The sequence below is a fragment of the Heteronotia binoei genome, chromosome 9 (genome assembly GCF_032191835.1).
Source record: "Heteronotia binoei isolate CCM8104 ecotype False Entrance Well chromosome 9, APGP_CSIRO_Hbin_v1, whole genome shotgun sequence".
Taxonomy (NCBI): domain Eukaryota; kingdom Metazoa; phylum Chordata; class Lepidosauria; order Squamata; family Gekkonidae; genus Heteronotia; species Heteronotia binoei.
The window spans coordinates 47,537,779-47,555,827 of NC_083231.1; the positions used below are offsets into that span (position 1 = coordinate 47,537,779).

An 18,049-nucleotide genomic window follows, 5' to 3' on the forward strand; every position below is an offset into this window, starting at 1 on the left:
TCAGGCATTCTAAGTAGCTTTTATTAACACCTCACATTTGTCATCTTAAAGCATCAAAATAAATTCTTCAGAAGACATAACATTTTTTGCTTGAAGGGACAAAGTGATCAAAACAGGTGGTCTCTGGATTTAAGGATGAGTTTTCTACTGTCAAGAACTGGGTATGGGATCCAGCATTTCTTGAAGGTTTATACCTCCACCATTGTTAACAAACAAAGTACTGGTCATTTCCATTTTCAGTATACTGAGGGATGTTAAGCATCTTAGTTTGGATAAGTGCATAAGTCCCAGCCTAGAAAATGAAATGGAACAATTTTTTCTTAGTTGGGAAATTCAGAACCCTCAGAAAGGAAAGTTTCCCAGATGTAAACTGCAAGAAAAGAGGATATGAAACAATGCCGTTGACTGATGAACCGCCATGTGGATGCAGAAGCAACACATACAACAACAACAACAACAACAACAACAATAATAATAATAATAATAATAATAATAATAATAATAATAATAATAATAATATTTTTTATTTATATCCCGCCCTCCCCGCCGAAGCAGGCTCAGGGCAGCTCACAGACATGGAAGTACCATGATTACATTTAATACATTATATGGTAAAATACATTAAAATACATTAAATAAATAATTAATAAATAGTTAGTTAAAACTAACATGTACACTTTTTAAAAAAAAATCCAATAATGATCCAAGATCAGGAATCTGTGATGAGTAATTACCCAGCCAGCAGCCATGCTGATCCAAGATTGCTTAAGAGCCAAGATTGCTTAAAATAACTGTTTTTGTTGAATTTCAGGCAAGTTTTCAAAAAAGGCTTGATGTGACCAAAAAAAAAAGGCCTTTCAAACAAGATAAGTTAAAGCATCAGTTGCATTTTTGCAAAGTTCTCAGCATCTCTACAGGAAACCCAGATAATATCCCAGACAAGAAACCCAGATAATATTATCGATAAATAATATATCATTGAAAGTGCTACCATCATGTTTTTTTGTTTAATCAACATCTGTTTCTGAAAGATCAATAAACAAATTCAGAATTTTCATTTTTAATCTATGGATTTCAGAGAACTGAAGATTCACATCAGTGGAAATAAGCTTCTTTGCTCTTTATGAGTTAGCTTTGTTTCTTGAATTGATGTGTTTCCAAACACACACCATGTGCTAGAGACAACTGAGGAATCTGAAGCATCCATGGAAGAGTTATACATATACATAGAATATAGGAATTCTAATTAATAATGTAGGTTACCTTGAAACATCATACGTATTATTAGCTATCACTTGTAGGGAATAAGCTTATGTGAAGGCCCAAGTAAAGATTTGAAAATGTTTTCCCCCAAGGGTGACTTCACAGTTTTTCCATAGGAAAAAAATTAGATGAGCATTGGGAAGAAAACTCCTATGAAATATTTTCTTCTCTAATGCGAAGGTTTTACTCAAAATGTATAGAATGAATATTTTTATATTAGGCAGTCTACAGCATTACGTAATGCTATTTCCTGTGTTCACTGTGGATGTGTACACTTGTTTTCAAAAATATGTTTGTTGATTAAATGTGGACATTCAGTCTGTAGTTAATTTACTATAAAATATGTGGTAATAATACACTATTAGAGTTCAGTGTTAAAGAAACTTTATATGCTGTTAGTTTTGTTATACCTTTATGAGACTTCTTATGTTCAAATAAGCTACAGCCTCAGACGTACCCAAGGCTGCATTTGCAGCCTGGAGTTGGGAGTGGAAAGAGGGAGCCCCTTCTCTGGCTCACTGCTAACGTCACACGGTGGGGGATGGAATCCTATGACCCAGACGTGACAGGCTTCTTTGGGCTGGGTGTGGGAGCTCTGGTTGGACCTGCACAAGGTGATAAGCATTGGCCCTCCCACCCCTTCCCTATTTAGCAAAGCCATGGCTGGCTCCTGCCTTATTCTGCATATGGCTCTCCTACCCACCCCTTGCATTTGATTGTTACAGGGTGTATTTTTGGTTATCTTGTTCTGTTTTTGCTTGTTGTCACAGTTTGGATGGTGGTTTGGGCATTAGGATGGATCTATTGCTGTGGGGGGAGGTTGTTTGGTGGGACTTTAAACGACAAGTGGTCATTTCTTCAGAAAGAATTTTCCTAGGGGCACCTTTTTGGGGGCCATAACTTGGATCCCATAATCCAGTCTTCACCAAACTTGGAGAGCAGCTAGAGGAGGGTAAGCGGGAGATCCCCTGTGAGTTTGGTATCTCTAGCATGCCAGGGGGGCCTTCTACCATCTCATGAACCTCATAAATTGAGCCACCTTGTGAGGTGGCTAGTGGTTTGTTATGATCTGTGGTTTGCAAATGGGGCATGCCATGAACCCCAAACTGAACAATATTTTTTCAGTTTATGCCCATCCATACTAAACTTATCTTTTTCTGTTAAACCCTAATTCCATCTTTTGCCCACTGAACTCATGATTTGACATGAAACCCATTTAAGTATTTTAATCTCCTTTAATTTCTTTATTTTTTACAGGAAAGTTGGTACAACTATAAACAACAATAAGGGGGAAAAAACCCTTTGAAATTACGTGCATTGAAGAATATAATTTAAATCTGGTTTTATAAAATAATTCCTAGGCAAGAAGCAAGCTGTCAGACAATTTTAAAATCAACACTGTAATTAAAAGCCTAGGTAAAATGTTTTTGTTTAGCACCTAAAAGAAAGTTGGCTAATCTGTTGCTGTCTCTTCACACTTTGTGGTTCAATTTTCTTTTATTGCTCATCACTGTATTTACATTCTTAATTTTCTTGTAGGATGAAAGAGGCTGGTTTGGGCCATAAACAATGGAGAGTCGGTTCTATTTCATCAAAATGCAAGCAGTGCCCAGTAGTTTATAATAATCCTGTTTGTGGTTCTGATGGTCACACATATTCCTCCCAGGTAAGAATAATGAATAGATATTTTAGTCTTTGCTACAGGTTATACAGCATTCTACTTTAATTCATCCATTGTGTTGTCCTCAACCAAATATACAAACTCTTGTAAATTCTTTGAAGTGTTCCTAATTCAAGCTAATGTAATGTATAGTAAGAAACCACAGTGCTTATATAGGTAACTTATATGAAGAAGTGTATATAAAGAAGTATTCCTTTCTTCATCTTTCCAGAAAAAATTGAAAATGGTCAAAAGTAACGAATTTTTACCAATAAGTAAAATTACCAAGAGATAAATTTATATCCAATTTTCTCTGGTTTGTTGATTTGTAACACCTCGTTTTTCAAATTTCTTTTGAAACAGAGAAATAGATTTCTAGCTTATTTTTAGAAAAGTTTCTGATCTATGCAAAACATAATAGGTATGCCTTTCAGAAGTTTTTTTTAGGATTGGTTTGTAGGATGTCAGCAAAAGTTACTTCAAAAAGTTCAACAAATCTGTGCATTGTAAAGACAGTTTTACAAAGACATTTTCTTTTTTTCCTGGTGGTATACACACACGAGTCTTTATTTGCAATCACCTGGTGACTTATTACTGTGCAGTGTTCATGGGCTTCTGTGTGAAGCAAGTTGCAGAAAATGGGGTGTCTCATGTTCTGTTCTCTTTCACGTATTATCACACAGGATACTTAATTTCTAATTGTATAACTGTGCATCAAGAATGTGGGAACTGTGATTATTATAGCTACATTATTATTATAGCTACATGAAAGACATAGAAACCTTTAACAAAACTGTTTTCTGAGGTTTTGGCCTACTCTCAGTGCCAAAGGGAGGGGAAAATAACAGGAAACAGAGCTGAATAATGACAAACTTCTAGTGAACCCCTTAAACCATGGGTGTCAAACATGCAGTCTGGGGGCTCAATCAGGCCCCTGGAGGGCTCCTATCAGGCCCCCAATCAACTGGCTGCTTCCTTCTCCCTCTTTCTTGCTTCCTTTGGGATCATAGGTTGCTTTGCCAGGCTCGCTCAATTGCTCAGGAGCTACAGAGCAAAACTTCTGTTTTTTCCATTGGCTGAAGCGCCTCCCTTTGGGAGGAAGAGGGGAGGGAGAGCTTGCTTTGCCATGCTTTCTCAATCGCACAGCAGAGCTACTGAGCCAAGCCTCTCTTCCTTCTATTGAGGCTCCTCCCTCTCCTGGACCCCTGGGGAAAGAAGGAAAGAGACAGAGCTTTTCTTCCCAGTTCACTGAATCCCATGGGAGAAATACAAAGAAAACACCTTTAAGACCAACAAGTACTACTGTTTTGATCATGTTTTAATTTTTTAAAATGTGTTTGTGCCCTTTATAAAGTGTATATCTCTGCTACCTAATCTTAAATAGCTACACACATGGCCCAGCCAACAAGGTCTCATTTATGTCAGATATAGCCCTCATAACAAATGAGTTTGACATCCCTACCTTAACTCTTTCTTTCTTTCTTTCTCTTTCTTTCTTTCTTTCTTTCTTTCTTTCTTTCTTTCTTTCTTTCTTTCTTTCTTTCTTTCTTTCTTTCTTTCTTTCTTTCTTTCTTTCTCTCTCTCTCTCTCTCTCTTTCTCTCTCTCTCTCTCTTTCTTTCTTTCTTTCTTTCTTTCTTTCTCTCTTTCTTTCTTTCTCTCTTTCTCTCTCTCTCTCTCTCTAGCTATCTAGCTAAGCTTGTTTTCCTATACTTGTAAAGATGTTTGTCTTCATAAATCATTCACACTGCATAATGTTGATTCATAAAAATCAAGAATATTTTCAAAAATAATCAATCTTGACGTCAACATAAAAGATAAATATCTCTTTGCTCCAAGCAACATTTGTTGATTATATTGTCATGCTTCTGTAAAAGCTTGCTGTTCTTTCTCTACATTTGCCAATGACTTCTGTAAACTGTACAGATCATTCTGTGAACATATCAATAAATGATATTAATCTTGCAAAAAAATAGCACCATAGCAGTATGCATTTCTATGGTCTGAAAATATGGTATCATCCTCTTACATTTTTATAAAACTATATCTTAAGTTCTCTAATAATGCAGATCTTATAAAGTTATAGCCAATTTTTTTTAAAAAATGTGTTTCTGTGTGATACTTGCTACAGAAATCAAGCTAAAAAGTTGTTAGTGGGGTATATAAATAATTCCTCATGGTACATCATAAATTAAAGAATCAACAGATCCTAGGCATGGTGGCTAGTTGCTTCTTCCTTTGTCTGGTTTTATGCTTTTGAGTCACTAAGATTGAAACACAGCTCTTTTTTTCTGGTTAGAATCTAATTAATCCAAAGCTGCCTCTTCATCTTCTTACAGAGTCTTTGAAATCCTGTTACTTACCTATTATTACACAAATATTTTTCCAATACTTATGGGACCGCCTATCCTGGTAGGTTCCACTTTTTAGTCCTGGCTCTGACTTGGTGGAAACTGTCTGCCAAAAGACATCAGGACCCTATGGGACTTGTTTCAGTTCCACAGGTCACGCAAGGCAGAGATGTTCTGCCAAGCAATGGTTTCTAACAGCAGGTAGCTTATCAGCTGCTTTCTCACCCACCCGCTCCTATACTAATGTTGATTGGGGGGTCATAGATTCTGTATTGTGGTGCCATGTAAATCTCAGGACATTATAGTCCAGAAGACAGAAGACAGAAGTTCTCCACCAGCCTGCACCCCAGGAAGATTATCACCCCCCCCTGCATCACTGTGGGTGAATCAGTTCTGAAGACAGTCCAGCAGTTCAGCTACCTGGGGTGCATCATCTCCTCAGATGCCAAGATCGACAAGGAGATTGACAACAGGCTGGCAAAGGCAAACCGTGCATTTGGCCGACTGCACAAAAGAGTGTGGAGCAACAAGCATCTGAAAAAAGGCACAAAGATCAATGTTTACAAATCGGTTGTGATGACAACCCTCATCTACGGCTCCGAATCATGGGTTTTATACCATCATCACCTGCGACTCCTTGAGCGCTTTCATCAGCGCTGCCTTCGCACCATCCTCAACATCCACTGGAGTGACTTTGTGACCAACACTGAAGTCCTCAAGCGGGCAGAGGTTACCAGCATTGAGGCACTGCTGTTGAAGACGCAGCTGCGCTGGGCAGGGCATATTTCTAGGATGGAAAACCACCGCCTTCCCAAGATTGCCCTGTATGGCGAACTCTCCACCGGCCATCGAAATAGAGGGGCACCAAAGAAGAGGTACAAGGACTCCTTGAAGAAATCCCTTAGCACCTGTCACATCAACCATCACCAGTGGTCTGACCTAGCCTCAGATCGCAAAGCATGGAGGCACACCATCCACCAGGCTGTCTCTTCCTTTGAGAACGCACGCATAGCTGGTCTTGAGGACAAAAGGAGATTGAGGAAGAATCGCACTGCTACAGGACCAACCCTAAATCAGACTTTTCCCTGCAGCCGCTGTGGCCGGACCTGCCTGTCCCACATTGGTCTTGTCAGCCACCAGCGAGCCTGCAGCAAACGTGGACTATTGCACCCTTCTTAAATCTTCGTTCACGAAGCCAAGCCGAGATAGTCCAGTATTATGTTTCTCAATGACACTGTTGTACACTGCCCTGAGTCCGCTTTTTGGGGAGAATGGTATAGAAGTTAAATAAATACATTTATTTTGTAGTAACTAGTTCTTTATCAAACAGTGATTTAAAAACAAATTAAAGCAAATATTTGACTGTGACTTCAGGGGTCCTTCCACATATTTGACTTATTCCTGATTTTTTTGAATCAGTTTGGACATGGGTCTTCCACACATCTGCGCTCTCTCGCATTTTCACAATTGTGAAGCCAGTTAATTTTCTCCTGCTGCCCCCAGAGTTAACACTCATCAATGCCTTAATGGCTCTTATGTAGTAGGATTGTATGAGAATTGTTGAGACAGGAAAGAGCTTACATGGAAGTATGTTATTTTAACATAAACATTGTTGTACCATGTTGTTATACCATATGGAAAATTTTACAGTAACAAACTGTCATTCACTTATAATGTGTTACTTTTTCAGTTGCACATATTGTCAGCTCCTTTTCAAGATAGAAGAGATTTTCCTATAGCTTTCAGAATTCAACTCCAGAATATGTAAGATTCTTCAGTTACTTTTAGTTTTGGATGGCATTTTCAAGGAGTTTACAATCTGTCTAGTCCACATACATCCTTACTTATTATGTAAACTAACATGTTCAGGTGATCTGGTGTCAGTCTTGCACACAGATGATTTACAATAAGGCCACTATCAGAAAACACAGGTTCTGTGGGCACAGGCGAGCCTGGAAGGCACAATACTTTGCCATTTTCCCAAGCTTTGGAATACACATCAGTGTTTACAACAATATATTGAAATTGAGGGGATCTTTTGCAATTTTAGCACAAAAATATAAAGAAAAAGAAAGTTATGTATATAGAAGAACGATTGTTTGATTTGCTGAACAGGCATGTCAGCAAATTGACTATGTCTAGAGATGTGATCTAATTTCCATATGTAAACTAAAAAAATCCCTGCTATCTCTTACACAAATCCATTCATTTCACAATGAATAGAATAAAAAAAAAACATTCATTTTCATTCAGTGTGAAACAAAAAAATGAATAGGAATCAAAACAAGTGAACTAATACCATTCAAATTCACTTTCATTGGCTTCAATGGCAAACATTTGCAGCTCTAGTTTGTTTTGTGTGTTTTATGTTCGTTCCCATCCCTTCTAGTTGAAATTCTCAAAGATTATGCTTCCTTTTCATGTGTAATTTAATAGAGATGGTGAAAAGTAGACAAGGTTTTATAGCTAATCAAAATTATTTTGTAATTCAGGATGGGCGTGGGTTCATGGTGCACCCACAAACTGAACCACGGACCATCATGGACAAAACACCATTTGTACAAACTGAACCAGATTGGTAATGTTTGTGATATGGTAGAATGGTCCCCCAGCATGCTAGAGACAACAAACTCACAGCAAATCTCTGGCTGATGCTCTTCTGTCTGCTCTCCAAGGTTAGCAAGGATTGAAATTACAGTGTCCAAGTTATGCTCTCCAAAGAAGGTGTCCCAAGAAAAGTGGTGTCTGGGGAAATGAGGTGCATTGAATGTCCCCCAGCATGTTAGAGACACTAAACTTGCAGCTAATCTCTGACTGACTTTGCTCTGCCTGCCCTCCAAGTTTGGTGAAGATTGGATTTACAGGGTCTAAGTTATGCTCCTCAAAGTATGTGCTCCATATGCCATTGTTTTCAATGGAGGAGGAACACACACACACACACAAAAGGGTGGAAGCCCAGCAGAACAGATAGAGAATCAACATCACCTAGAATCTCTCCAGTAGGAGCTGAAGGTAGGGGCATTTTTACAACCCAGCAGAACCAGAGCAATGTACCTTGAGTCTATCTCCAAATCAGCATGCAATGATACATGTAGAGATGGTAGCTCCAAGCTCTGAAGTGTTTGTAGATATGGTGATTTGAAAGCCCTGAGAAGTAAGTAGACATGGTGGCTGAAAGCCCTGAGAAGGAAGTGGACATGGTGGCCTGAAAGTTCTGAGAAGGAAGTAGACATGATGACTTGGAAGTCCTGAGATGGAACTAGATGTGGTGGGTCAAAGCCCTGAGATGGAAGTAATCGTAGAGGATCAAAAGTCCTGAGAAGGAAGTAGATATAGTGGCTTGAAATCTTTTCCACCCATGACACCCAACCCCCGAAGTATGCAATAATATATGTAGACCTGTTGAGTCCAACCCTGAATCTATCTCTGACACCCAAAGCATGCAATGATGTATTTGAAGTAGTGGCAGTTAGCCCTAAGAAGGAACTGGACATGGTGGGTGAAAGTCCTGGAAGGAAGTCAACATGATGGCTCAAAGCCCTGAGACAGAAGTAGAATGGTGGGTCAAAGCTAGGGGTGTGCATTCAATAAAAATAAAATGTGAAAAAAAAAAAGAAAAATGTCCTTTTCGATAATTTTAGACTTTCATAAAGCCGAGTCAGATTCTCTGATCTGACTTGGTAGCCGAATTAAGCATACCAGAGAAATAGCAAAATAAATAAATAAATAAAATGGCTTTTTTTCCTTTAGGAATCAGGAGAATGGCAGGGGAAAAGGAGAAGAATACTCCTTCCTTGCATATTTCAGGGGAATCTTTCATCTTCTTTTGTCTCTACAATTAGAATCCTTTAAGAGATGAAGATTCTCAATGTGTTCCTCAATCACTCAGCCATCGAGTTAACAACTGTTTTATCAGTGTGAACTCAATCAGGGCAATGGGGGAAGGGGAGGGATTTGTTGCGGCAAGTTTATTATTTTACTGCAAATAAGAATAAATGCTCTAGAATGGTTAATATTTATAATTTCACACATACTCAGGAATGGATTAGCAAAGGAATGGACTTCTGAAATAAACCACTAGCTAAAAACAAGGCTAGTATGTAATTTATCTAATTTATCATGCCTTTGTGTTTCCTTTAATTACACAGTATAGTTAAATTGCTTTCCTTTGTATGGTCTAGCAGCCAGCAGGAAGGGGGGTGGGGAGGGAGAGATGGACATTCTGGCCAATTAGGGTCAAAGAAGTGCATGCCAGTCACAGAGGATTTTTCACATTTTGAAAATCTGTGCATGGCCAGAGAGCATTACTCTGCTGCTGAATTCCTTGAACATTTCTGAAGGAATATCCCTGACTCCTGTCCTGTACCTGGCTGCAGGAAGAAGACATCTCCTGGTTTGCCAGGCAATGCTTAAAAATATTTTTATGTTAGGTCTTTTTAAATTTGCCTAGTGGGTTAAAGGGAGGGCTGTTAAGGGGGGGCTACTTTGGGTTTCAGGGAAGGCTGCCCTTACCTAGGCATTTTTTAAAAAGTTTAATTGCTTTGTTGGGGGGCATAGTTTTGACTTCCAGAAGGTTATTTTTCAGGAGTAAGCTGGTTGGTCTGAGAGTTGTTCAGTGGGTGCTTCTGAGTCATTACAACTTAGTTAAGGCTATTAGTAGGCTTTTAAAAATAATTAGGGTCTGAAACAAGAAATTCCTTGAATAACATAGTTGGCATAGAGCTTTAGCACTTTCCCTGTAAGTAAGGCAGATAAGATCTTAAAAGCAGGAGATCTCCAAGCCCCTCCTGGAGGCTGGCAACCCTAATTTAAGCAGCTGTTTTCTCCAGGGGGGCTGATCTCTGCCACCTTGAGAACACACCAGCCCTCCCCTGGAGATTGGTATCAATGGTTCCCCAGGAAATCCCTCCTCCCAATGTGATCTTTGTCATGTTGGGTTTTTTGTTTTGTTTTTGGCAATGTCATAGTAGCATTGCCTCTGCTGGGCACATGCACTGGTTCTGCTGCTGACTGAAAAAAACAGTTTTTTAGGTAAGAGATTCTCTTATTTGACCTTAGTCATTTTTTCTCCCACAATTGAACCCAATGGAGTTTTTGCAGCCATTGATTTCAATTGGGATAGGGGCACCTTCTTTGGGTGATCATAGGATTGGACCCCTGGTCCAGTCTTTTTGAAACTTGGGGGTTCTTTTGGAGAGTGGCTCCAGCAGGTACCCAGCAAAGTTGGTGCTTCTCGCTCAACACCCCTCCCCCCCCCCCCGCCAACCAGCCCATGGAATGTACTCTGAGGGATTTTGCCATTGACTAAAATGGCCCATAGAGTATAATGGAGCTGAAAAAAATTGGGAATACCGATTTTTTTCAGGTTATTTTCCCTTTACCTAATATGAGATTTGGCTTTCCAAGGGAATAATGATTTTTTTTGTTGTTTAATCAACCCAAAACCGATTTTTAACGTGTTTTTTTTTCCATCCACATCCCTAGCCAGAGCCCTGAGAAAGAAGTTGATGTGCTGGCTCTAAGCCCTGAGTCCTCCCCTGACACCCAAAGTGTGCAATGACATATATTGAAGTGGTAGCTATAAACCCTGAGAAGGAAGTAGATATAGTGGGTGGATCCAAAGCCCTGAGTCCACCCCAGTCACCAATGCCCAAATTGTGATCTTCCTCTTCAAGGGCTGAAACATACAGCCAGTATAAAAAGGGCAAAGCACTCCCAGATTTTCAATTGGTGCTCCCCAAAGCAAGCTGTAATGTTGCTCCTATAGCAGCAAGCTGTAATGTTTGTGAATACTCAGCCAAGGCACTCACTAGGTAGGAAGAAACAGAAAGGTTCAGAGCACACCCACCGAAGGAGGTGTTTTATTTGACTCTGCATTTCAAGCTCAAATTTACTCAAATTTAACAGTCGTTAGGACTGTTTGCCCCAAAAAGAGCTTTGCACTCTACGAAGAGCTTTGCGCTCTGCTGAGCAACACCTCCTGGTAGTCCCAAGCCCAAAGATGTCTGCTTACCTTCAACCAGGGCCAGGCCTTTTTCTGTCCTGGCCCCAGCATGGTAGAACTCATTCCCACTTGAGATCAGGGCCCTGCAGGATATAGAGCAATTCCACAATTTTGTAAGATGGAGCTGTTCTGCCAGGGCTTTGAAGACCTTGGTCTTCCCTGCCCACACTGCCTGGGTGAACTGTCCTCATTAATCTTCCTGGCATCTGTTGAATAGGCTCTGCTGTTAGATTGTAATGCCCTGCGCCATTGGGAAATATTGGTGGGTGCCAGAGATGGTTGTGTGATGTGTTGTTTAAAAAAATAGTCCGTTATTAATTGTATTTATTGTTGTTACTTCTGTTATGACCCTTTAATGACTCTCTGAAGCCATCAACAATCACCCCAACGTCCTTTGCATCCCCAGCAGAAAACATTCCCCTCGTACATGATGGAACTCAGGGATAAAATGAGAACTCAGATGACTGAAGTGAATTTGACAATGAGTTTGTGATGAAGCTACAAGAGCATCGTACAGGACACTTACAAAATCCTATGAGATGGCAGTGAAGGTCACTAAAAAAGACATTTATGCAGCCTCCATTGCATCTGCTAGCTCTCACACTGCTCAATTATTTATAGTAATTTGGTCTCTCTTGTCCCTCTCAGAGAGGACCTAGAATAATGGTAATTTGACCATACGCTGTAAGGCATTTGTGAGCAGATAAAATTTGTTACTCCTCCATGACCTCCCAGCCAACATTGATATAGTACGTGAACTGGAAGCCCCTTGGCCAAGTTTTGATTCACTTCTTGACACCATCCAGCTCTCCTGAGCCGATTTTGAAAGGATTCTGGGTGTTGTTAGGCCAACCACCTGCCTTCTCAATCTGTGTCACATATTATCAACTTGTCCCTGGGTTTGATACCTTTCCGGGAGGGCTGAATGAGGTGGTGGTTGCCTCATTCTTGAAAAGATTGAACTTAGATCCTATGAATATGTCCAATTACTGTCCAGTTTCTAACCTTCCATTTCTGGGTAAAGTAATTGAGATCGTGGTGGCCAAATAGCTCCAGAGATTTCTTGATGACACATCAGTGTTGGACCCATTCCAACCCAGTTTCAGCCCTGGCCATGGGGCAGATATGATTATGGTTGCCCTCATGGACTGAGGTGGCTCGCCAAGCAGCTGGACCAAGGTGGGTCAGTGCTGCCTATATTGCTTGATCTTACAGTAGTGTTTAATACAGTTAACCACCACCTATTGACTCACCACCTCACCAGTACTGGGATTTGTGGGGTAGCCCTGCAGTTGCTTATCTTATTTCTTTCAGTTTGGGAACAGAGAGTGGCGTTGGGAGGGTAACTTTCCCTGAAGTTGGGAGGGTAACTCTCCCTGAAGTTATCAAATATGTGGCCCCTTGCTCAGCTATTGTGGAATTTTGGGCTGGGGTTTCATCAATATGCCAATGACACCCAACTATTCCTGTTGATGGGTGGCCAACTGGACACCATTCCTGTGAATTTAGCTGAAGATTTGGAGGCTGTGGTTGGGTGGTTAAAGCAGAGTTGACTGAAGCTGAATTCAGGTAATACGGAAGTTCTCTGGCTAGGTGGGAGGGACATGGGGTTGGGCTGCCAACTCTCAGCTCTTGATGATGGGACCCTATCACTGGCTCCACCCATGTAGAGTCTGGGAATGATTCTGGGTGCCACCTTGTTGATGGAAGCCCAGGTAATGAAAGTTGCCAAGTTGGCATTTCTCCAGCTGTTCCAGGTTAGGCAATTATCCCTCTATCTGCCTCACCTCATCTTGGTCATGGTAATCCATGCAACAGTCAACTCCAGGATAGACTACTGTAATTTGCTCTACATGGGCCTACTCTTGCACCTAACCCAGAAGCTCCAATTGATCCAGAATGCAGCCACGTGGGTCCTTACAGGGACACCTCAGACTGCACATTTACCACCTATGCTGCTCAAGCTGCACTGGCTTCCAGTGGAGCACTGGATCCAGTTCTAGGTTTTAACATTTAAGGCCCTTAGTGATCAGGGACCCCCATACCTTCAGGACATCTTCTCTCAGTATGCTCCTGGAAGAGCATTACGCTCTAGTAATAAGAACCTTCTGGTGGTCCCCGGCCTGAGAGAAATGTGGCTGTCCTCAACTAGGACTAGGGTCTTCTCAGCTCTGGCCCCCGCCTGGTGGAACTCTCTGCTTGGAAACAACTGCACCCTACAGGAACTGCTACCTTTCTGTAGGGCTTGCAAGGCAGAGATGTTCAACCAGGCATTTCATTCAGGACAGCAACAGTCTGGTACTCTCATGATCTCCACCTCCCTTCTCATTCTTTTATATCCCTGCCACAATAATCTACTGCTGATGTTTTTAGTTCTTTAATGTTGTTTTAATTTTATTGCTCATTGTATGTGTCCCTGATGTAAGCCACTCTGAGCCCTATTCTTAGGGAAGGCCAATAAATTGCTTCTACTGCAGTGCCTTTAAACCAGACAGCAGGAGAAGTGAGCCTAGCCAGGATCTTCTGTGCCACATAGAGCACATAGCTCCCAATGGCACAGCAACTCCTCGGGCTCACTTCTCCTGCAGGCCCATGAGATTATTTGCCCCAGGCTGGCTGTGTAGATGTAGAGCATGTCAGTGGTGTCCTGGAAGGGCTTTGTAACACCATTTGGGAGAGGGTCATCCAGTTTTTGGAGCTGATGCTGAGCTCCTATTCCCCATGCAGGATGGTCACAGAGAAATTGACATTCTGTGCAGCATCTTCTGCTCCACCAAACGTGCTATCATGGTGTATGTGGAGTTCCAGCAGGTGGGCACATTCTGGATGAACCAGTGTTTGGGCTCATTCCCTTCCCCCCTGCCTCTTGCACAGCAGGCAGGCAGACCTAATGCTGTGTGAGAAGTGGGGAGCTGGCAGGTTCTGAGCAGGGACCGCAGCTCAAGGGTGGCAGTGTCTCAGGTGGGCCTCATAGTGCTCTCCAGCCCCAGGGCATTCTTCATCACCGGGTGCAGAGTGTGTGCCAGGCAGACAGTGCCTTTGAGGCACACAGCCATCGCCACTGTCAGCATGTTGGCATCGATGTCCATGACCGTATAGCCATGGACAATGTTGCTGCTGCCCAACCATTCCCTCAGGCTATTCTGAATCATGGCAGCAATGTTTGCCACTGTGTGGTCTGCATCCATCCCCTGTTCATGGGACAGAAGCACTTTGTAGCCAAGTAACAGGACTATCTCCTCCTTGGGCCTCCTGGGGCCCAACAGTCTGGACAGTGAGGTCTTCTGGTTGTCACTAGTGAGTGGTGAGGGAGAGGTAGCCATGCTGCTGGCTGCTCCAGAGGTGCATGGTGAAATGGACAGTTTGGCCCTGCATTCAGGAGAGCTCAGCCTTTAAGAGTGCCACTGCAGAGTGATGCATGGTGGGCATGACTTGCCAACTCTTGGTCCTCTATGAGGGAACAGAATACTAGAGACCCAGGTGTTGACCATACATTTCAATCATCTCACTGATGAAGTGAGTGAGTGGTTCCTTAGTCCTCCACCTTGCCCTTCTGGGTGACACTGTTGACATCCCTGGGAGCATGACCTCTTGGAGGGAGGGTGGCCTACCTTGTTGTCCTGAGCATGAGAGCTTTTCGAGGAGGGGTGTCCTGCTCTCCCTCCACTCATCCCTGCTGAGAGGGAATGGGCCTCTTCCTCCTCTCACTGCCTGCCAATCCTTCCTTTGGTGATGCACCACAGACCAGCTACCCTCCTTCCATAGCGGGAGCAGCAAGGGAGAAGGAAGAGATATTTCAATGGATGGCAAACCATCCATGGTAAACGCTTCCTTCCTTGTTGCTTCTGCATCCTCAGGGTATCAACTGGTTTGTGGCACAGCAGCCCTTTAAACTTTAAAGGATCATTATTTTCAATTGAAAATAATGGTCAGTAGAGCTGGCCTCTGAGCTCTGAAGGTCACGTCTGCCATCCATCATTCAGTATAACCTCCTCCCCAGCTTGTCCTCAGGGCACTGTCCCTTTAAACTTTAGAATGCTGATGCCTTGCGGACCAAGTGGGAGTCAGGATGTACTTCCTCTCCCTACCTGTTTTTGCTGCTAATGAGATGAGTTCAAAATTATCATTTTCATTTCCCTTTGTAGGTAGATTCAGAAAGGGCATGATTAACATTTTCACTAAATTGGGAGTATTTTGGCTATGTTTATTTAAATGGATTTTTTTTCCTGATATGACTGTCCAGAATGATAGAATACTCCTGATACTTAATGAAAATGGATCCCTTCCCAACTTTCCAATAAAGAATTAAGCAGATAATTTTTGAAGTGCACACACATAGTCTGTAAACTGCCATCACAACTGGGATTTCGGGCTACTGAAGTACCACAAGAAGTTCTGAGTGCCTGTTAGAAGTAAACCTGAAGAATTCTAGTGATTTCACTGCTGCTTTTACTTGAGTTGACATTTTCATTGAACTATTTGCTAACAACCAACTGCAAGATATTTTTCCATCTTTACCAATTCATCCAAATATGTTCAAAATTAGAATTTTTTAAATTGGGTATTAATCACCTTACTTACTGAATGTCATCTGCCATCTGTTTCCCCGCTCATCCAATTTATAGAGATTCTCCAGGAGCTCCTTATAGTCCATCTGAGCTTTCATCATATTGCTCACCCCCAGCTCATAATTATTTATGAACAAATTAAATAACAATAATTTTAATTATGATCTTTGTGGGACCACACTACTTCCCTCTATTGCAAAAACTGTCTATGCCTCATCTCTGCTTTCACTTTTTAATCCACAATAGGGCCCAGGCTCTTATCTGATGGCTGCTAAATTTGCTGTGAAGTGTTTCATGAGGTAGTTTTTTAAAAACCATTTGGATATCCATAGCATGGTGGGGGGTTTTCCATGGGGAATGCAGCGGAATTGAGTTCTGGACCCTCTTCATGGAAACAAAATTATAAAAAAAAAAAATGTTTAAAAGTTGAGTGGCACCTGTGTGTTTCTCCTTCATTTCCCTCTTGAGAGTTCTGGCATCTCTTTTTCCAGAGATTTAAGCTGATTCAAAGTATATTGCATCACCGTTGTCTACATGTATGATAATCTTCTCAAAAGTCTCCAAAAGGCATGACTTTTCAGAAACCATGCTGAATTTCTATATTCATTAATTACTCTTTTGTCAATTCCCTGTCCTTCTTAATAGCTCTTTCAGCCTTCTGGCCCTATTTCTTCCCTGGCTGATTTTCTGCTCCTTACATATAGGTTTTATCTTAACGTTTCTTTTTGGCAGATCCATTTATTCAGATTCTTTTTACTTATTCCTAGGAAACTGACAATGGTTTATTTTTACAGTAGCTATATGCAACAACAACAACAACAATTTATGCCTTTATTGGCATAAAACAGATTTAGCAGTACAAATAACAATGTAAGTAATATAAAATCCTGGAAAACAGAGTACGCAGGGGAGCTAATGTACATAAAATGAGTAAAATATATGTAATTTCATTTTAACAAAATTAAATGAATAAGACAAATAAGATATGGTCATTCCAGAGCCAGTCTCTGTCGGGTTTCCATGGCCTGTTGAAGAAATTCGGCAACTGTTAAAGTTAACTCAGAGCAGATGTCATTTAAAAGTCTGTAGACTTTGCCTGAATCAGCACAGCTCAACATATCTGCTAAAATATCTTTCAAATATATACGACGAATATCATCATAAAGGGGACAATTCAATAATACATGGGATATAGTTTCGATACATTTGGGATTACAAAGACAATGTCTGGCAGAGTAATCAATCCTGTTAGCTATATGGGCATAGAAAGGGACTTTGGAGTACCTTTGTTGATCCCCATCAGTTTAGGCTTGCAAGTCCCCAGGTCCCAGTGGGTGATCCCACGGTTTTTCAGGCTCCTCCCTACTGCCAGTCAGTTGGCTGGCAGGGGAAAGCCCCACCCCAACAGCCACCATGTGTCTTTAAAGCACAGCAGACTTTGAAGATGGTTGCAACTGTTTGTGTTTTGGAACATGCCTTTAAATCTCAACGGCAGGAAAGCAGGGGGCAGGGCGAGGAGGCAGAGCCACAAATGTGTGAAGCTGTGAGAAAGGTAGTAAACAAAGTCCCTCTGTTTTGTATTCACTTCAGAAGTTGTTTCTATAGTAAAATGGATAGGAAAGAGTTAGCTAGAACCTGATTATGGGATTGAGGAAAACTCCACCCACTAGGCTGCTTTCCTTTCTGTTCCTGTCTGAAGAAAATGGTTGAAAAACAGCAAATTGTTACATTCAGGAACTTCCATGAGTAAATTGCCCCAGTGGGGTCAAAAAAGTGAGGGCTTGCAAAGTCTGTTTATTTTGGCTACTTTATTAGTGTGTGTGCATGTCCCTTAAAAAAGCCATGCTTGGTAGTGCTTCCAAAACCTGGCAAAGAGACATGCGGAAGCATGACAGATTTCACTTTCATTTAATGGAAGTGCAACTGCCAGGGTAGGCAAAAAAAAAAAAAAAGAGGATGAGGAAATGAAGACTATTCAGGGGAACTGCACTGCTGTATTTTTATTTATTTACTTAGGGAATGGGAAAGACTCCAAAGTTTCCGGATATTTCTTGAGTTGGACCTGGCAATCCTACATCAGTTTCATGGGCAAGATGAGAAATACCATTGTAAAACCTTATTGTGTAAAAAAAATAAAGGCATTAACTTCCTTAATTGTGCATATTTAGCTCTTGATTGCTTCCTAATAATTTAAAAAACATATTT

At 41.3% G+C, this 18,049-nt stretch overlaps 1 protein-coding gene across 1 annotated transcript in view; it reads left to right on the plus strand.

Annotated features, from left to right (window-relative positions):
- The window catches only part of SPOCK3 (SPARC (osteonectin), cwcv and kazal like domains proteoglycan 3), a 287,545-nt gene that overhangs the window by 183,862 nt on the left and 85,634 nt on the right, over positions 1 to 18,049 (plus strand). The window contains exon 5 of the mRNA XM_060246556.1: positions 2,803 to 2,929. Within this exon, the coding sequence (XP_060102539.1) occupies positions 2,803 to 2,929 (127 nt within the window). The remainder of the gene's footprint in view (positions 1 to 2,802; positions 2,930 to 18,049) is intronic.